Source organism: Cyprinodon tularosa, unplaced genomic scaffold (genome assembly GCF_016077235.1).
Source record: "Cyprinodon tularosa strain WSP-4 unplaced genomic scaffold, ASM1607723v1 ctg403, whole genome shotgun sequence".
Taxonomy (NCBI): domain Eukaryota; kingdom Metazoa; phylum Chordata; class Actinopteri; order Cyprinodontiformes; family Cyprinodontidae; genus Cyprinodon; species Cyprinodon tularosa.
The window spans coordinates 265461-284618 of NW_024039123.1; the positions used below are offsets into that span (position 1 = coordinate 265461).

Genomic DNA, 19158 nt, shown 5'->3' on the forward strand with positions numbered 1-19158 from the left:
ACACCTATCATATAATTAGCTTAGGCTGCCTTGCAACCACATATATTTATCTAGAGTCCAGATATTTTTCTATAGTTTATTTCTTACAAATGGCAGCAATTTCTGAAAGAGGATCAGAAGCTTACTGTAACCAAAAACATTACCCAAAAAATATTAAATTTTGATGAGCTTTGTGATTTTATTTATTTATTATTATTTTTTTTGTAAAATACTCAATTCAAATAGCTTTTTTTTTTTGCTTTGTTTTATTTATGCACGACGTTTTAACAGTTTCGTTATAATCCACAAACGATTAGACAGCACCTGAGGAATTGCCTAACGGCCAAGGTGGGACGGTACTGCCTCGTGAGCTCACAACGCGCGCGCCCTCTCCACACCACCGACACCTTCATTAATTCCGCCGCTCCACGAGACAGACATGCTCCGAGGAGTGCGCACCAACAGCGAAGAAAAGCTCCGAATATGCAGGCTTGACAGCAACCAAATAATACCCGTCGACCGCTGTGATATTTAACTCGCCTGAATCTGATTTTTTTGGGGCGTATGCTCTGCTGCGCACCGGACCGACTCCTTAACAAGCGCAACTAGCAGTCTGTCCGTGTTTTCAGCCTGCACTCAGCGGCCGGTGGACTTACGCTCTAAAATGAGGCTGAGAAACATCATTTTATTCGTCGCTATCTGCTCTTTTACAGCCTATTATGTTTATGAACCAATTCCTGAAACGATAGAGGAGAGATGGAAACTTATGTTGACCAATTCCTTTTTCAGAACTCTCAGTCATTTGGTAAGAGAAAACTTTCTTGGTGATCTGTTTTAGCGACTTTCTAAAACAGATCAAATAGAAGAATGTTAGTTTGGAGTTAATTTAACAGTATAGTGTATAGCATTGCATTGTTATATATATATATATATATATATATATATATATATATATATATATATATATATATATATATATATATATATATATATATATATATATATATATATATATATATATATATATATATATATTTTTTGCTGATGTAGATATATACATGCTGGTTACACCAGATTATGTCAGATGCTAATCCATGAGTTGTATAGCCCTTCTCACCTGGTCTAATAATAGATCCTATTATGGAAACTCACCTCCATTTATCAGTGCAACAATGCCTGTTGTTTGTGACACTGAAGATTTGGGCACCTATTTGGGCTTTTTATACCTTCTAGTTACTTTAAAGTATGTGATGGCAAGTGCAAATAATTCACAAATAATACAAAAATAATTATTTTTCTTTATTTTTGCATTTTTGTCCATCAGAATGATAACTAAGACACATTATTTTAGTTTGTTTATTAGAATAAAAAAAGAGAAAACAATCTTTTCTAACATGTGCAGAAGTTGAAATTTAAAATTGGTTACAGTAAAGATCTTTGGTAGAACAATGATCTATATAGTCATTGTTCACTTATTTGACTAAATAATTTGCAGTCAGGCACAAATTATAGGACAGTTCCAAAAAGTTCTTTTAAATTCTGTGAGAATGACTGCAGGTTGTGTGTTCTTTTCAGTCTCATAGTTTACATTAAGTTATTAACATGTTTATTTGATTTTAGAGCAAACGGAGCCTTTTTATATTTTAAATTAACTGAGTAACCACATGTGCATTGTTTTTTTAAAACAGGAAGAATGCATCCATGTTGTTGTTTAAGTCTGAAGTGCTGACGTTTTCTCTTAGTTGTGACTTCCCCTTTGTTGTGACTTCTCAAAACAGATATCCTTCAGAAACAGTTGACATTACACAAAGCTGCAATCATGTGACCATTATTTTGCCCCTTTCCTGCTTACGTGTTCTACATGTCTTCATGTTTTCATTGTGAAACATGGTTTAAGGTTTCACTGCATTTATAAGTTATGATTTGAGGATAACTCTTTTAATCATTTTTTGTTTATATCTTTTTTTTCCAGGCAGACCTATGCGAGTCTGTGGGTCTGAAAGACTACATGGATGTAATGTATGTCATTACTGTAATAGAAGGAATCGTACCTGTGTCTGATGAGTTTGTGAAAGTGACAGAAGAAAAGTTTGATGGGGTGGAGGTGGTGGTCTACCAGCCAAAGCAGAAGGGAGTAGACACTGACATGAGGAGAGCTGTCATTTACCTGCACGGAGGAGGATGGTGTCTGGGGAGTTCCCGTAGGTTGCTGTGCTCCCTTATTTTTTCCTTTATTTATAGGAACTGAAAGTACGTCTTAAGGAGAAGTAGAAAGATGAATAGATTGCAGGCATCACAGAGTAGGTCAGGCTGAGCAGGCTATAAAAAAGTGTGTCATCTGGAATAGTAGCAGCTCCAGAAGTTAGCATCTTATGCTTAGCCTAATTGCTAAATCATAATGTAAAATCTGGTGGTTCTTGCCCCTCTTAATCTATCCGTTCATGTCATTACAAATGCTCCAATACTAATGGAGTGACAAATATAAATATTTTCAGAGCTGTCTGTACAATATCTGCAGATGCGTTTTGTCTTTATCATAATTCAGTCAAGACTAGATATTTCTTGGCACTGCATTCTGAAAATTGTTTTGTATAGAGAACAACTGAGTTCAGGTTGGAATTGTCTAACAGACAACTGTTTGAGTGCTTGTGCATACCCCTCATTTTTTCCATCCATATAAAAAACTTAAACCTAATATGTAAGAATTGTATTGCTTTTTAGTCTGTTTGAAGGACCAATTTATATTTAAGAAATTATTTGAGATAGCAGCTGTTTTTTTATTTAAACATGTTTGGATTAATTGATCTGTTTTTAAGAGTTATCTGATATTTTGTTGTCTTTTCGTCCTACACAGGAATGAGTCCATATGATCTGCTAGCCAGAAAGATTGTCACAGAGCTAGATGCTGTTGTTCTTTCAGTAGAGTAAGTAATCTATTGTTTTGTTAAGAAATGTAAATGCAGCTGATTGCTAAAAGACCTGATATAAAAAAAAATAAAAAATTGCCCATAAATAGGTTTAACGGATCTAATTGATATTAAAAGGGTTTAGGGGCATTCTTTCTTACCTTTTCTGAAAGTATCCTCTGACTCTACTTTTCATATTAATTTACTTATTTGTCTAATGTGGTGCAGTAAACACCCTAGAATATTGTAAACAGGAACCTTTGGGGTTGTTGCATGTCACTGCTAAGCTTTTTGTTTGTGGCATTCACCTTTATTCACAGAATTCAGTTGTCAGACTTCCCTTACTTTATATATTTTCTGTGCTGCTTATGTGGCTTTCTTGAAAAATTTTCTCTTTGTATTTGTTGCCATCTTAGTAGTAACAGTTGCAGATATAGTTCTTAGTATCATTAATAAGTAGTGTTGCACCAATACCAGTATCAGACAGAGCCCTGATACTGCACTAAAATGGTGGTATCAGCGAGTACCGACAAAAAGGGCACTGATACCATTTTGAGAGCCAACAGTTTATTAAACTATTGTCACCCATTTCAGGTAGGCAATAGAAAGTTCTACTGAATTCACTTTGTATTAGTCTTTTTCCTGCTTCACAAAGGTAGACAGCAGCTTGACAAAGCCATAATGGCAATTATTTTACATCCTAGTAGTATGCAGTAGTTCTTCATATATACACACACATCAATTTCAATACCGATACCTGATACCTGCATGGCCAGGTATCAGGTATCGGTATCGGGAACAAACAATGGCATTTGCACAACACTATTAATAAGTATAACATATTACTTGCTTCAGGATATTGATCCTACCAGCTAGTGCAACAGGAAAAAAGAGCAAAGTGGACTTCTACCAATTTAAACGTCTCCAATGTGGAAAATGTAATCATTGTTTATGAAAATGCCGTTCTATTAAAATTAAAATCAGTTCAAAGTTTCTACTGTGTGGCTATTAACAGAGAAAGAAAAGGAAAGTAGGAGGTGGGATTGTTCTAAGACGATATAAGTCTTTGCCCCTCTTGGACTAGCCATCAGCTTAAACTAAAGAACCCAACTAATTGGATTTATCATCACACTAAACACGATATATACTTCAGGTAAGATATAAACTGCTTATAATCTTGGAACGGAACATCACTTCAAAAATTCTTAACAACTCTGTTAAATAATTATTCTTTGTATTTGTGTAACTATTGAAGTAGTGGTTTATAACTTTGATAAAGATAACCTAACTGGGTAAACTCTATGCTGAGGTATTTACAGCATTTTTCAGAGATTACCGTACTACAGTATTTATACTGCTAAGGACCATTATGACTAAATGTTACACCAACAAGCTTAATCTAGTTTGACTTTAACTATGAACTATATTAAAGATATCTTTAAACAAAGTGAAAAAAAAGAAAGAAAATAGATACATAACCATGATATAACATGTCTATGTTTTTTTAGGATTAAAGTGTTGTCTGTTCACCTGACCCCAAAAAGGTTTATTTATTTTCACTACAGGTTTAATCGGCAAAATCTTATCTGTTTCAGGTACCGTCTTGCCCCTTCTCACCATTTCCCTGTCCCATATGAGGACGTGTACCGTGTGGTCAAACATTTCCTCCAGAAGGGGGTGCTGGCCCAGTACTCTGTGGACCCAGAACGCATTGCTGTGTCAGGGGATAGTGCTGGAGGGAACCTTGCAGCTGCAGTTTCACAGCAGGTAATGGTTCTGCTTTTGCTTTATTGATTCAGGCATTTCTTTGTAGGCTTAGGTTTAATTTCTCTGCATACGGATTTTAGGAAAGGCACAGGAGAAGTGAAATAAAGAGATATTTGTGAAATTCCATACAGCTTATATGTATTATTGATGTCATGTATTTATGGCAGTCTTTGAATTTATAGCATTTTAGTAATAAAATGATCAAACGCAATAATTACAAGAGACAAAGTTTTTATGACCACAAGCAGTAAATAAACTGATGTAGTAATTTTATTTAATTAAATTTGATTTAATTAGTTGTCACATTACAGCCAGTTGGATAATTTGATAATAATTTTAAGATGATTCATATTTTTTCCAGGAAGCAATAAAAAAATAAAAATAATAAAAATATTGGACTGTTTTACTTGGAATGAACTCAAAGAGGACCCATACATCCAGTACAGTTTTTTATGAATCTGATTTTTTAGAAACGATAGCTTACTAGTAACACTGCCAAGAAATACATTTATTTTAAACTACTAGCAATACAAAATAAATAAAATAAAAAATTTTATAAAAAAAGAAACATACAACAACAAATGATCTACCCACTACCACTAATGGGGAGATTTTAATCACAAGAAATGAAGGTTCATTAATCCGTCAGAGGCCGATAGAAAGGGACGTTATATTCTAATTCAAACTTTATTTTAAGAATTAACAACATTCTTTCATTCTTATCATTAAAGAAAGTTTGAAGCAAAGTGAGTACATTTTGCAAGTCATCACTTTGTCTTTTGCTAATGTTTTAGGATTGAGGTATAAAATTAAGTTTAGCTTAAGGTTAGGTATTCACTGGTAATGGTTAGGTTAAGGGTAATTAACAGGGTTAGAGTAAAGGGACTGCTGAAACTGACAGAATATCGATGGAAATTAATGCATATGTGTGTGATGAATCATAAGCTGGGGGAGTTTGGGTATAAAATACGCATCTAGGAGTAACCCAGCAAGCACAAAAAGGACGTAGAAGTAAATCAAGATAAAATATAGAAATACAGTACAATCAGCTTGACTAACATTATGTTTAATCTTTACCAACTGAACTACAAATTATTCATTGACTGTATTCAACTACTGCTATTATTAATATGAAGGAAGTTTAACTTTGGTTCATGACTTATGAAAAAGATCAGACATAGTTCACTCTCTGTTAAACTGACAGGCATAAAGCTGTGCCAGTGGATTTACAGGAAAACAAAGACACATGTTTATCAAAAAAGAACACATAAAGAGCAAAAAAAAAAAAAAACTTTTTAATTTATGAAGGAGAAGTAAATGAGAGGTATCTATGCTGCAAGTTATTCTTGGAAACAATAACATTGAGTAATAGATATTGTTGGAATCTCAAAATGTGATACTAACTAGATTATACTTATTGAATCACTCTACAAATTTCTTTGGAGATGTCTGTATTGAACAATACTATAAAACAATTAAAAAGAAAAAGTATTTTCTTATTCATATCACCTCAGCAGACAGGGACACTGCTGTCTACCAACAGAAAAAGCTGACGCCGTAGGTTATTCCTGATCAGCCTCATCTCCATCTGTGCTTTATTGTAAGGATTTAATACTTCATCCCTGACAGTTTGCCTTCAGCTTAAAAAGAAAGTGCTGTTATATAAGTTATCTGTGAACAAACTTTTGTTGAGATGAATTATTGACTCAAGGGAAAAGAACGATGCTCAAAATTCTAAGAATCCATTATTAAAAATGCATCCGATGGCATGGCGCATAATGAGCATTTGCTTTCCATCATCTACAGGCTCCTCCAGTAAGAGACTCACCATTTCTAACGCTTTTCTACCTGCTACCAACCAGTTTCTTCATTAAGTAGCTTGCAGTATTAAGTTTAATTTGAAAAACTGCCATCTGTTAGATAGTCTTGTTAGATGGATTGGTTCAGCTCCAAAAGTTGTTTCTTAGACCAGTTTTTCACTCGGATAGTGACCTTTGGATGCCTGGATTTTTTTTCTGGATCAATAACAGAGTAAGATAACTCATTGTTAGTTTGCGAGCTCCCCTAGATTAAAAAAAGAAGATAGAAAGAGCTAAGTGAAAAATCAGAAAAACACAGTATCTTGTGTTGTTTATGTTCATTTTTTATTCACAAACAGACAAAGACCGCTTAGCCTTAGCACAACTCATAATTAAACATAACAATGTGAGAAAATGACACAAACATATTAAATTCATCCAAATCTCTAAATATAGATAAGTCCTCTTTGAACTGACAGGGCAGAACCTTGTGGATCTTTTACAAGGTTCTTTCCAAGTCTCCAAACTCACCCAGGGAAGCATGGAGTTCTGAAGGAGGAGCCGTCATTAGACACTGGCCAATCGGTCAGAAACTGACTTATATCAATAGACATAACAATGTTTTTTCATTTACATTCAAGTTCTGAAAGAATTCCATGGTATTGCATATAATGTCTCACAGTTTAATCATTTAAAAGCTTCAGTTTTAAGTTAATTGGATGATTTTTTTTCAATCATTAAACCAACCTAGACAAGTTTGTGTAAGCACAAATGTTCCTCACAATGCTAACAAGGCTTTTCAACAACAACTACCTTTATTTGCGAGGGCAGTATTTTATTTTCTAGTAGATAAAAATAGCAAAGAAGATCCCTAACTGCACCAAGCAAGTTCTGATCCTAGGCATTTGCCTAGCAGTTAAGCCATTTAGACTCTTCAAGGATAATATATATATATTATATTGTTTATATATAAATATATATATATATATATATATATATATATAATATATATATATGTGTGTGTGTGTGTAAACATTTGTAAATTAAATGGGAGGAATGGTATTTTCTTACACAGGCTCAGTGGAGGCTCAAGAGAAAACTTTAGGCCCTGCAATGCTCAACAGGCATATGAACAGACAAAACAAGGGCTCAAGCGAAAAATTCTTGTGCGTGCAGGGAGTTCTGCTGATAATCTCATTGGAATTTCATTTTGTAATAGTGATCTGGGCTGAGGTTTGGGTTGATTCTCAAGTCATTTCCTTGAGCTTTATTGAATTTTGGACATATTATTAAAAGAGTTATAATTACAGAGCAGGTCACTTTACTTGGAAATATTTTTAATAAAACTTTACCCAAAAACAGGATTTGAAAATGTTGCGATGATGCAATAATATAACTAGCATCCATTATAAGGATGAGATGAACCAATATTGCAAACATTCCTTAATATCCAAAGCCTTTTTTAAGAAGAGAACTGAGAGATTGAGCATATAAAGTCTATGAACTTAAGGCTCAGTATAGCTAATGATCACCAGCAGTTGTCAGCTCTGCTAAAGATGTTGATAATCCAACATCAATGATAAAAAACCCCAATGATAAATCAAGTGAGTAATGGTCAGAACTAGATATGTAATAATAGTTAATAACTCAATACTAGAAACTATAATCATATTTTTTACACAAAATAAAGCCAACAAAGTAATAACTTGATAGTAATTTGAAGTGCTTAATGAATGGTATTATATAACATCGAACTCCTTTGAAAACTGCAGCTTGTATAATATAAATAAGAAATATATAAAGAAACATGTTTCCTTAGTATACGTAAATTTGTATACAGTTCTGTTAGGTTGGTAGTGCTTTGTATTCATCAAGAGCAGGGTAGATATTGGTTATCATTTAAATACATTCAATTAATTTCATTTAGATAAAAAAATCAATAAATGTGTTACTGTTTGGTTCTCTTAGTTTGAGAACATTTTAAATCTCTTTCCGTTGATGCTGAGAGACATTGGACAATGGTCATGTGACCTGTCGCGACATTTATAACCCTTTTAGATTTTCATTGATAAGTTTAATCAGAAATATTAAGTAATTGGCATGTTATATATCGTTATTTCTTGTTATATTCTCATCAGTTTTATTCATGAGAAACATATCCCCCATTATAAATGTTGTTTAAGGGGTGCTCTAGAATTTCCTTTGCTGGTTCACAGTTCAGGATGTCAAGCTACAAATCTGAATAATTTTCAACATGAGCTGATACTCACACAGAGTAAAATTCTTCTAATTTAATATTTAGAAAAAAAGACACTGGCCAATGATTATATCCTGTGTATAACTTTTATAGTTCAAATCCAAGCACTGATGTCATAATGGCATTTTTCTTGGAGGACATTATTTTACTATTGTGGCCAGGTTGCCTCATGATGGACTGATAACCTGTCCAGGCTTAGAGGGGGTAGAGAAGTTTATACATTTCAACCATGTTATAGAATTGTGAATTATTTCCTTGTTCGAAAAATAAACTAAAGATTTGGTCTAAATAATTTTGGAAGATACTTTTGCCTGAACCTGAAATGTATACCCCAGTATTCCCTTGATATTGTTATTTACAGAAATATAGAATCAATTGAAAACAGCCATTCAGGTCATAATAAAGGATACAGCATTAACTAAAAATATAAACACAATAGGGGTTGCTGAACGTCCTACTCTTTGTTCTGTTGATTGGAAGGCATAGTGAGGTGGGTGGAGTAGAAAAACCTAATGGAAGGGGGAGGTGACAGTGGGAAGGAAATCTGACAGAGGGTTGGACAAAGTTTTAAATGTTTTTTCTTATGTACGGAATAATTCTGAATCATACTCTATTTAAAAGAGGCTGGTATAGTTGTCGAAGGACAAAGATGTGATGGAAATGTTGTGGCTATAACAGAGCTGCTTAATTTTCTTAAGATTGCTAAATCAGAAGTCTATATAATAATTTATGAGGAAGGACAAAGAGGGCAGAGTTCCAGTAATAAAAGTGAGTCTGTAAACAAAGATATAAATTATTATAGGTTTAGAGGAGGAACTGAAGTTTTTATGTTGTGTGAGTGAAAATATACATAATGGGAGATACTACTGAGTTGAACCTTAAATGATGATGAGCTAAGAAGAATGACTACCAACCTCCTAACCTGAGGGGAGGAGGAAATGGGGTAGTTAACAATTAGAAATGGAAAAACTGCTAACATTGGATAGAGTAGATCTGGTCACAACAATTAAGAATTCAGTTTTATAATTTTTTAACATAAAGACACAACGTGTAACTTTTGGCCACTGGGGGCCCTACATTTGTAACAGCCCGTATTATGCTTCTACTAAACATTAAAAATAATAACAATGATAAATGACTGTAGTGTTAACTGAACAGTCTAATAAAGTTGAGAAAAGACAATTGATTTTAAAGCTTCTTCTTTCAGCCTGCTCCAACGAATAAACTCCTTTCCAAGACCGACTTGTATTTTTCCTCGCACACAATCCCTTTCATGTTTTCTCTTTTTAGCCTCTGTATATGTGTCAACTCTTTAAGTCATAATGTCCATGCCGTTGTGTGGCTCTAATAAAATTAGACATCAACAAAGGTTCTATATATGACAAGTAGCAAGTAACAAATGCTGCACAGGTTATTTTAGATTTTCGAAATTTTAATCCGGTGTTTTCACTTTTGTGGTGAAAGCTGTGGTTTTAAAGTGAATGCAACCAAATGCATGTGTGAGTGGAGAGTGGAAGATCTGAAAAATCTGGGGGAGCAGAGAATAAAGGCAAGATTTTAACATAGTTGTATGGACAAGATCTAGATGACAAGTGAAGGACATGGATTGACAGATGCAGTCTGAGAGTTCTCAGGCATGTGGATGATGAGAGTGTGAAAAGGGTGGACAAAAAATCAAAACATCAAAAGAGGAGACAACTGAGGAGTAAAAACCGAGAAGCTAATGAATTTCTTAGATTTTAATTTAAAAGTAAAACAACAAGAACCAAAAACATTAGTCACAGGTGTCAATTTAGGATGAGTGGGAGGGAAGAGAATTTGGGTGTTGAAGAATTATGTTGACAAGGGAAAACAATGCCTGTATTATCATTTTAAGACAGTTTAGACCACAGCTTTATATAGCTTTTAATTTGACATTTGAGTCCTTGTAAAAAGGTGGATAAATAGTTAGCATTTTTTTGTAAATATTAAGGCTGGTTTAGCTGCTTAAGTTGTCTACACTGGGATTTTCAGAATCAGAAGTACTTTAATAATCCCAGAGGTGAATTACTTTTGTTACACGCTCCAGTTACAGTTTTATATAATATATACACACATCCAACTATACAATATAATAAAGATAAAAATAAGATAAAAAATAAGAATAAAAAGTGATAAAATATATACAAATATAGCTCTTCTGTATATATATCTGTACGTATATCTATGCATATGTAAAAACTAAATCCAAATAAAGTGAAAATCCAAGTAAAGTGATAAATCCAAGTAAAGTGATACAAGCAAAAATAGTGCATAAATGTCAATTACTGGGGGGGGGGGATCACTTGAGGTAGGAATGATCCTGTGGCGCTCTGTGGTGCATCTGGGTAGGAGGAGTCTTCTGCTGAGGGAGCTCAGACCAGTGTATCGTGGAGAGGATGTGAGTCATTGTCTAAGATGGACTGAAACCTGGACAGCATCCTCCTCTCTGCCACGGTGGTCAGGGTGTCCAGCTGCTCCCCCACAACATCACCGGCCCCCTTGATCAGTTTGTTTAGTCTGTTGTTTTCAGCGAGCCTCAGCCCACTGCCCCAGCATGTGACAGCAAAGAAGAGCGTGCTAGCAACAACAGACTCATAAAACATCCTCAGCATCGTCCCACAGATGTTAAAGGACTTCAGCCGCCTCAGGCAGAATAGTCGGCTTTGGCCCTTTTTGTAGACCGCCTCAATGTTTCTAGTCCAGTCCAACTTATTGTTAAAGTACACTCCCAGGTACTTATACTCCTCCACAGTGTCAACAGGAACCCCCTGGATGGAAACAGGGGTCACAGGTGTTTTTGTCCTCCTCAGATCCACTATTTGCTCCTTAGTCTTTGTCACGTTGAGCTGCAGGTGGTTCAGCTCACTCCAAGTGACAAAGTTGCCCACCACAGTCCTGTATTCACTCTCCTCACCCTTTTCAATGCAGCCAACAATTGCTGAGTCATCAGAAAACTTCTGAAGGTGGCAGGACTCAGAGCAATAGCTGAAGTCCGAGGTGAAAAGGGTGAAGAGGAAGGGGGAGAGGACAGTCCCCTGGGGGGCCCCAGTGTTGCTGACCACCCTGTCAGACACACAGTTCTGTAGGCGTACATACTGTGGTCTGCCCGTCAGGTAATCAACAACCCAGGACACGATGGGGGCCTCCACCTGCATCGCAGTCATCTTCTCACCTAGTAGAGCCGGGCGGATGGTGTTAAAGGCGCTGGAGAAATCAAAGAACGTGATTCACACAGTGCTCGCCGGCTTGTCCAGGTGATTGTAGACTGTTCAGCAGGAAGATAATGCTGTCCTCAACTCCCAGGCGGGGCTGGTAGGCGAACTGTAGTGGATCAGTGAAGGGCCTGACCATGGGCCTTAGCTGCTCCAGGACTAGCCTCTCAAAGGTCTTCATGATATGGGACGTCAGTGCTACCGGTCTGTAGTCCTGAGGGTCGCTAGGGTGCGACGTCTTTGGCACCGGAACGAGGCAGGACGTCTTCCACAGCACAGGTACTCTCTGGAGGAGCATGCTCAGACTGAAGACTAGGCTCAATATTCCACACAGCTGGTTGGAACAAGCTTTGAGCACCCAGGGGAGCACACCATCGGGGCCCGCAACTGTCTTCTCACCAGGTCAGGAGTGAAGGACACTGTAGAGGTAACTGTAGGGGGAGGGGTGAGGTCCTCATGTTGTGGAGGACATGATGTGAAACAGGGCGGAGGGGTGGAATCGGTGGATGTGGATTGCGGTGGTGAAAAGCCGACAGGGGGTCTGTATGGAGGAGGAGTGGAAGAAGGTAGAGTGGTCATTGGAGGGAAGCCAGCAGTGGAGGGTTGTGGGGGATGGGCCGCAGTATCAAACCTATCGAAAAATAAGTTCAGTTCATTGGCCCGGTCCACGCACCCTTCCAACCACACACCAGTGGAACCCTGTGATGGTTTTTATCCTACTCCACACATCCCTCATGTTGTTTGTCATGAGTTTATTCTCCAGCTTTCTCCGGTATTTGTCCTTAGCCTCCTTGGTTTTTCGTTTCAGTACACCCTGCACTTTCCTCACCTCCTCACGGTTGCCATCTCTGAATGCTCGCTTCTTCTCATTCAGGATGGCCTTTATTTTCTTGGTGATCCAAGGTTTGTTGTTGGGGTAACAGGTGACAGTCCGAGCTGGAACATTGCTGTCCACACAGAAGTTTATATAATCCGTGATGCACTCTGTGAGCCCATCAATGTCCTCCCCGTGGGGCTCACAGAGTGCAGGCAAGTCAGTCACCTCAAAGCAGGCCTGCAGTGCCTCACAAGCCTCCTCCGACCACCTCCTCACAGTTCTTGTGGTCGTTGGCTTCCTCCTCACCAGAGGTACATAACAGGGTTTGAGATGAACCAGGTTGTGATCTGACCTGCCCAGAGGGGGGAGAGAAGAGGAGGTGTATGCATCTTTAATGTTAGCATACATCAGGTCCAGGGTCCTCTCATCTCTGGTGGGGCAGCTCACATATTGTTTGAAGGTCGGTAGAACTTTGTTCATGGTGACATGGTTAAAGTCTCCCGACATGATAAAGAGGGCATTAGGATGTTGGGTCTGTAGTTCAGAGATGATATTATGAATTATGCTGCAGGCAGATGTTGGATTTGCAGAAGGAGGGATGTACAGAACAACAGCAATGACATGCGGGATCTCTCTGGGCAGCTGATATGGACGGAGTCCAACGACCAGCATTTCAACATCCGGGCAACAGAGCTGTTTTTTAATGGTGATGTGACCCAGGTAACACCATCTGCTGTTTACTAGAATGGCAAGCTCCCCTCCTTTTCGCTTACCACTCTTAGTGTCCCGGTCGGCCCGGACGGTATGAAAGCCATCCACGGAGACAATCAGGTCCGTAATGTCTTTGTGCAGCCATGTCTCCGTAAAACACATCACACTGCACTCCTGGTACTCCGGTTGACTCCGCGTTAGCGCCGTTAACTTGTCCATCTTGTTGCTAAGAGACCGCATGTTTCCCATAACGACAGAGGGGAGACACCGCTTAAATCTTCTCCTTTCAATAAGTCCATCCCATCTCGACCCTCCTTTCATCCCACGATGTTGCTTTCCTCCTCTGCAACCACGCCGTGTTTTCCTCCAGAGTCCGGATGGTATTTCAGCTGTTCTGGCTAAAACGCCGGCCGGCATTAGAGCGATCAGCTGTTCTCTGGAGTAAACAAAGGCAGCGTGTCCCGGTGGGAGCGGCATGATAAAAACAACACAAAAAAGCACAGAAACTCTCCAAAAAATACCTCATTATAGAGGATAATACTTCACAGAGTCACTGTGAAAAAATAAGAGCAATCAAAAAAGATAAAAATAAGAAAGTTAAAAACGTAACTGGAGCGGTGTAACTGCAGCATGCTGCTTTCACGCATGCACACATAGAGATTCAAAAAAATTTATACCCTAACCACTAGGCCGCCACTCCCCTATATAGGGATTTTAGGTGTAAACCAAGTCGCGGTGTTGGATAAGGAAGTGGAGAACACCTTCACTTAAGGAAACCAGTTACGATTTAAATTAAAGCCATCATTGTAAATACACAGGGTTCGGCGAGAGAAGTGTCAGGAATCTGGAAGTTGTCGCTATTGGACCAGTAGGTATCCATGATAATTAGTGTTGCACAGATACCAGTATTGGGCGGGGCCCTGATACTGCACTAAAATGGTGGTATCGGTATCAGCGAATACCAACAAATAGGGCACCAATACCATTTTGAGAGCCAAAAGTTTATTCAACTATTGTCACCCATTCCAGTTAGGCAATAAAAAGTTCTAATGGATTCAGTTTGTTTTAGTCTTTTTTTTTCCTGTTTCACAAAGGTAGGCAGCAGCTTGACAAAGCCATGATGGCAATTATTTTACATCCAAGTAGAGTGTTTCATTTATATATATACACACACATCAATTTCAAACAGATAGTATCAGAATGGTATCGATATCGGCCAATACTGCACTGCCAGGTATCAGATATCAGTATCCGGACCAAAAAAAGGCATTGGCACAACACTAATGATAATGTCCTTGCTGTTCAGGAACGAAATATAAGATTGAGCCTTTGTGTAGAGGGAGGACGAGAGCAAAGCCTTAAATACACAAATGATCAGCAATGGCAAGTTCATTAGCAGTGCAGTGGGAGGGAGCTAGATCAGAGGAGCTGATTAGGTTCAAAGCTTGGAAGTCAGTCATATAATGGATTCTAAAACTCACTGGGATGATGATTGCTGGATGATATTGACATAAATATGGACTAATTCATCCCAATATCATCCAACAATACTGTGTCGGTGAAAGAGGGGATAAGTGATTCGATTTTCTTCTAATTTAAGAAGTCTTTTTGTGGCTTAGGTGGGAAGTACCCAAATACATAATTGTATTGGGGAAATCAAAGGGGAAATCAATCTAAAAAACCTCTCACCAGAAGCATCTTTCCCACTTTCCACTTGCTTGCACACTCAGAGAGTTGGAAATGTATTAGTCAAAAACCGACAGCTGTAAAATATCTTTCCTCACAGTTTTACTTGAACTTTCCCAGACTACCTTCCCCTGAAGCCCAACTAAACCACACTCCAACACACATGTCACTGCAATGTATGTCTCATATCTGTAGGTTGAGGAGATAAGTGGAATACAGTTAATCATCATCTTGTACAACTACATTATGGACTTCTGTAACCGAAAAAAAAAAAAAAAAAAAATTCTCTGCAAAAACAAAGCTAGTTTTTGTTTTCAGATTTCATAACAAACTTGTATGGGTACTACTATACTTTTTATGAATTTTAAATTGTTTTATTTGACAATTTTAGTTGCGGGAATATGTGACCATCATAGAGTCCAACAAAATATATGCCTAATAAATAATTAAAAGAAAGTACAGTTTTTACAGTTTTAACAAATTGTTAGAATGATCTTAATATGCTTTAGGGTGTATACAACACCATGCCATGTATTTCAAAATTTCTTTATTTGTCAGGGGAATAATATTTTGATGTTAAAAATACGACCAGAAACCACATATTTGAGCAGTGCACATTATTTATGTTGACACTGTATGTTTTAATTTTACCTTGATTGTGCTATTAAAATAATAGCGTTTCTAGAGCTGTGTGTTACTATATGTATGTCAAATATAGAGACAAGACTTGTTTATAGGTCAATACGATGTTTCCAAGTAAAAAGACCCATTATGAAGAAAAGTAGAGAAAAGCCAGCTGAAAAGAACTCCAGGCATTATCTGTTTTTTTTTATAATAAGAAATAATGGATTATGTAAAGCAAAATATGAGGAAATGAGAGGAAGCTTGTGATCTGAGTACATTACAATATCTTGTGATGCATCACAGTAAAGCATTTTAAGAGCTGTGTGTTTGAAATACCCTTGGGCAGCATAATGATCCTACCTACATTAAACACTCTTGTCTGTAGTTCTGATTAGTCATACATTTGTGTTTTTTTTATGTACCTATTAAATACCAGAAAAAACTGTTATTGAGTTAGAGAAGGGGATTTGTACTCTGATGCAGCTTCAAATATAGTTTGCTTTTACCTCAAAGTTTAGATTTTATTACAAAGTTAAAAAGAGTGGTTTAATAAGTCAGAGCTGGAATCTTACTGGGGATAACTGGTTGTTAAGCTCAGAAATAAAACTTATTAGGAAAATTTTATTAGTAAAGCATGTTCAAAGTTAAAGGGTAAGGGAAGATTAAATCAGAGTACTTAAGAGATTAAAGGAACACAGTAAAACGGCCATTGTTGCTCTCTGTTCTGTCATTCTCTCCTTGTTAACTTAGTTTACCAGTGATCCTTGTGCACTCATAGTTGGGGTCATGAGATCCTTACAGATCTTATTCCTTGAGTTGGAAACTGAAAAGTTTGGGAGTTACTGGTTTGAAGCATGTAGAAATTGTAACATAGTTTTAAAATAGGAATACCGGGCCACATGTAAGACTATATTAACAATTTCCTTTAACTGCATTGCACTTTATAAGGAACATGTTGGAATACAGTTTTTTATCTCAAGTTAGAAATATCCAGTGGAAAATCACATAGAAAAACGTTCCATTATAGTTTATGGTTAGTCCAGATTAGTGAGAGTTTCCCAGCTCTGATCTCAGGGATACATTATCCAAATTAATTAGTTATAATCTCACTTTAACACACATGATCTTAATTGTTTGGTAACTACAGAGAGATAAAGACATTAGCCAAAAAGGTGCTTCTTTTCTATAAGGGTAAGTGGGTAGCAACAGTGATACTAATACTGATCCTCAGACTGGATCCAAATAAAATTGCCCTAAATGATGAAACTCAAAGAGTAGTGGGAAGAGTAGATGATAAAGAGAGGGGAAAACAAGTAGTTATCCCAACTGATTTATTTGGCACAATATAAAACAATATCACCATTGTCGTAAGATTTTCTATAAAGCAGGCCTGGATATTTAGATTATAACAAAGTGTGTCATTGCTTTTGGCACCAGAAGCATAAGATATGCTGTAATATGTTGTATTGCAGTGAAGACTTCAATTCGACAAACACAAACTCTGTGCAAAAACTAGGGAAAATGAATCATGTCCAAAGTGAACCTTTTGATAGTGAAAGCAATACTTATACATTTAATAAAAGAAAACTGACATTTTCACTCATTTACACTTTACAGTACAGTATTTTATTTGTGTATTTTTTTATCTCTTCAATATGACGTTATTCTTATTTCTAAGGTCCACATTCATGTGACTTTTTCTTTTTGTCTATAATCTATTTGCTGCTGTAAACACCACAATTTCCCCATTGTGGGACAATAAAGGGATTTTCTATTCTATTCTATTTCTGAGTTGAATCTAAAGAGAATTTGTCAAGGAAACAAAAAGTTACTAATTATGAAAGTGAAAGTTATGTTGTTACATTTAGTTATTGTGTTTTCATAAAGGCATCTCAAAACACCTGCTTTTATCATCCCAATTTAATAAGCAATGTTTTTTTAATTGAAAAGCCCCTTATTTATTAATGTGTCTTTTCACAGCTTCAAAAAGAGCCTGGGCAGCAGATCAAGTTGAGGGCTCAGGCGCTCCTTTACCCAGTGCTCCAGGCTTTGGATCTCAAGACGCCTTCATATCAGCAGAATCAAGACATGCCCATTCTGCCACGCACTCTCATGGTGCGGTTCTGGAGCGAGTATTTCACTAGCAATAAAGCCCTCTTTAGAGCCATGATGGCCAATGCACACAACAGCCCAGAGTCCTCGAGGCTGCTGAAGTTTGTGAACTGGAGCGCCTTTCTTCCAGAAGTATATCACAAAGAATACAACTACAGTGCTCCTGCTGTAGCACAGGGACTTGGAGACGATGGTAATGGGATGGATGGACCGTCTGAGCTATTCGCCGACCCGAGGGCATCGCCTTTGCTCGTCCCTGATGCAGACTTAAACTCTCTGCCCAAGGCCTACATTCTGACTTGCGAGTATGATGTTCTTAGAGATGATGGGATCATGTATGCTACACGACTCCAAGCAGCGGGGGTTGAGGTAACACACCAGCACTATGACTCAGGATTTCATGGCGCACTGATGTTCACAGTGTGGCCAACTGACTTTCTTATTGCACGTCGCATGACAGACAACTACATTAAATGGCTCAAGGAAAATTTGTAATAAATAAAAACAGCAAAACTCCAGACTATTCCAGCTTTGTTCCATGCAATGCATTAATGTATGAATGTTGAATGTTCCTAAGACTTTTTTCCATCTGTTTTTTAACCTTTTGTGGTGTACTTATTTGGTTATAATTTTTTGTTTAAATATGCTAATATCCTCTCTCTTTCTGATGTTAGTTTGATCTTATTTGTGAACTGTAGTGAACACATTTTTTTGTATTTAAGGTGGCTTAATGAAATAACATATAGATATCAATTTGCTTGATAGAAATGTGAAAATAATGTAAAGATAAAACCAGGCCATAATGTTAGTTAGGGATGCACGATATAATCGTCCCCTATCGGTATCGGCCTGTATCGGTCTTAAAACTGAATATCGGACATCGGCCACCCCACCGATATTTAACCTGATATTTGATCAGCTTCCTAGTTTCTAAAGTGTAAAACAAACAACAACAAAAAAACTACTTCTTCTTCCTCAAAAACTTCTTTTTTACAGACTTAAAAAGTTCTAAAGACGAGGGAAAAAATGTTGATACATTAAAATATCACAATATCTTCATATGCTGATATATTGCCATTTAAAAACACCATATCAATCTCTTTTACTAATGAAATATTGCTATATGTCATTGTTACGCAACGAAATCCCCCGAAAATTCACAAAATTTTGCCATATTTTTATATGTTGATATATTGATGCGGTATCGATCCATTTTACTAACAAAATCTCACAAGAATTTGCAAAATATCACGAGAGTTTGTAACAG

The 19158-nt window shown here is 37.0% G+C and overlaps 1 protein-coding gene across 1 annotated transcript; it reads left to right on the top strand.

Annotated features, from left to right (window-relative positions):
* The first annotated feature begins 347 nt into the window (after positions 1 to 347).
* aadac (arylacetamide deacetylase) lies at positions 348 to 18823 on the top strand. The gene is made up of 5 exons (XM_038298230.1): positions 348 to 784; positions 1952 to 2180; positions 2834 to 2903; positions 4481 to 4652; positions 17760 to 18823. Exons 1-5 carry the CDS (start codon positions 644 to 646, stop codon positions 18384 to 18386), a joined length of 1239 nt encoding a protein of 412 aa, XP_038154158.1. The 5' UTR covers positions 348 to 643; the 3' UTR covers positions 18387 to 18823.
* Positions 18824 to 19158: the final 335 nt, after the last annotated feature.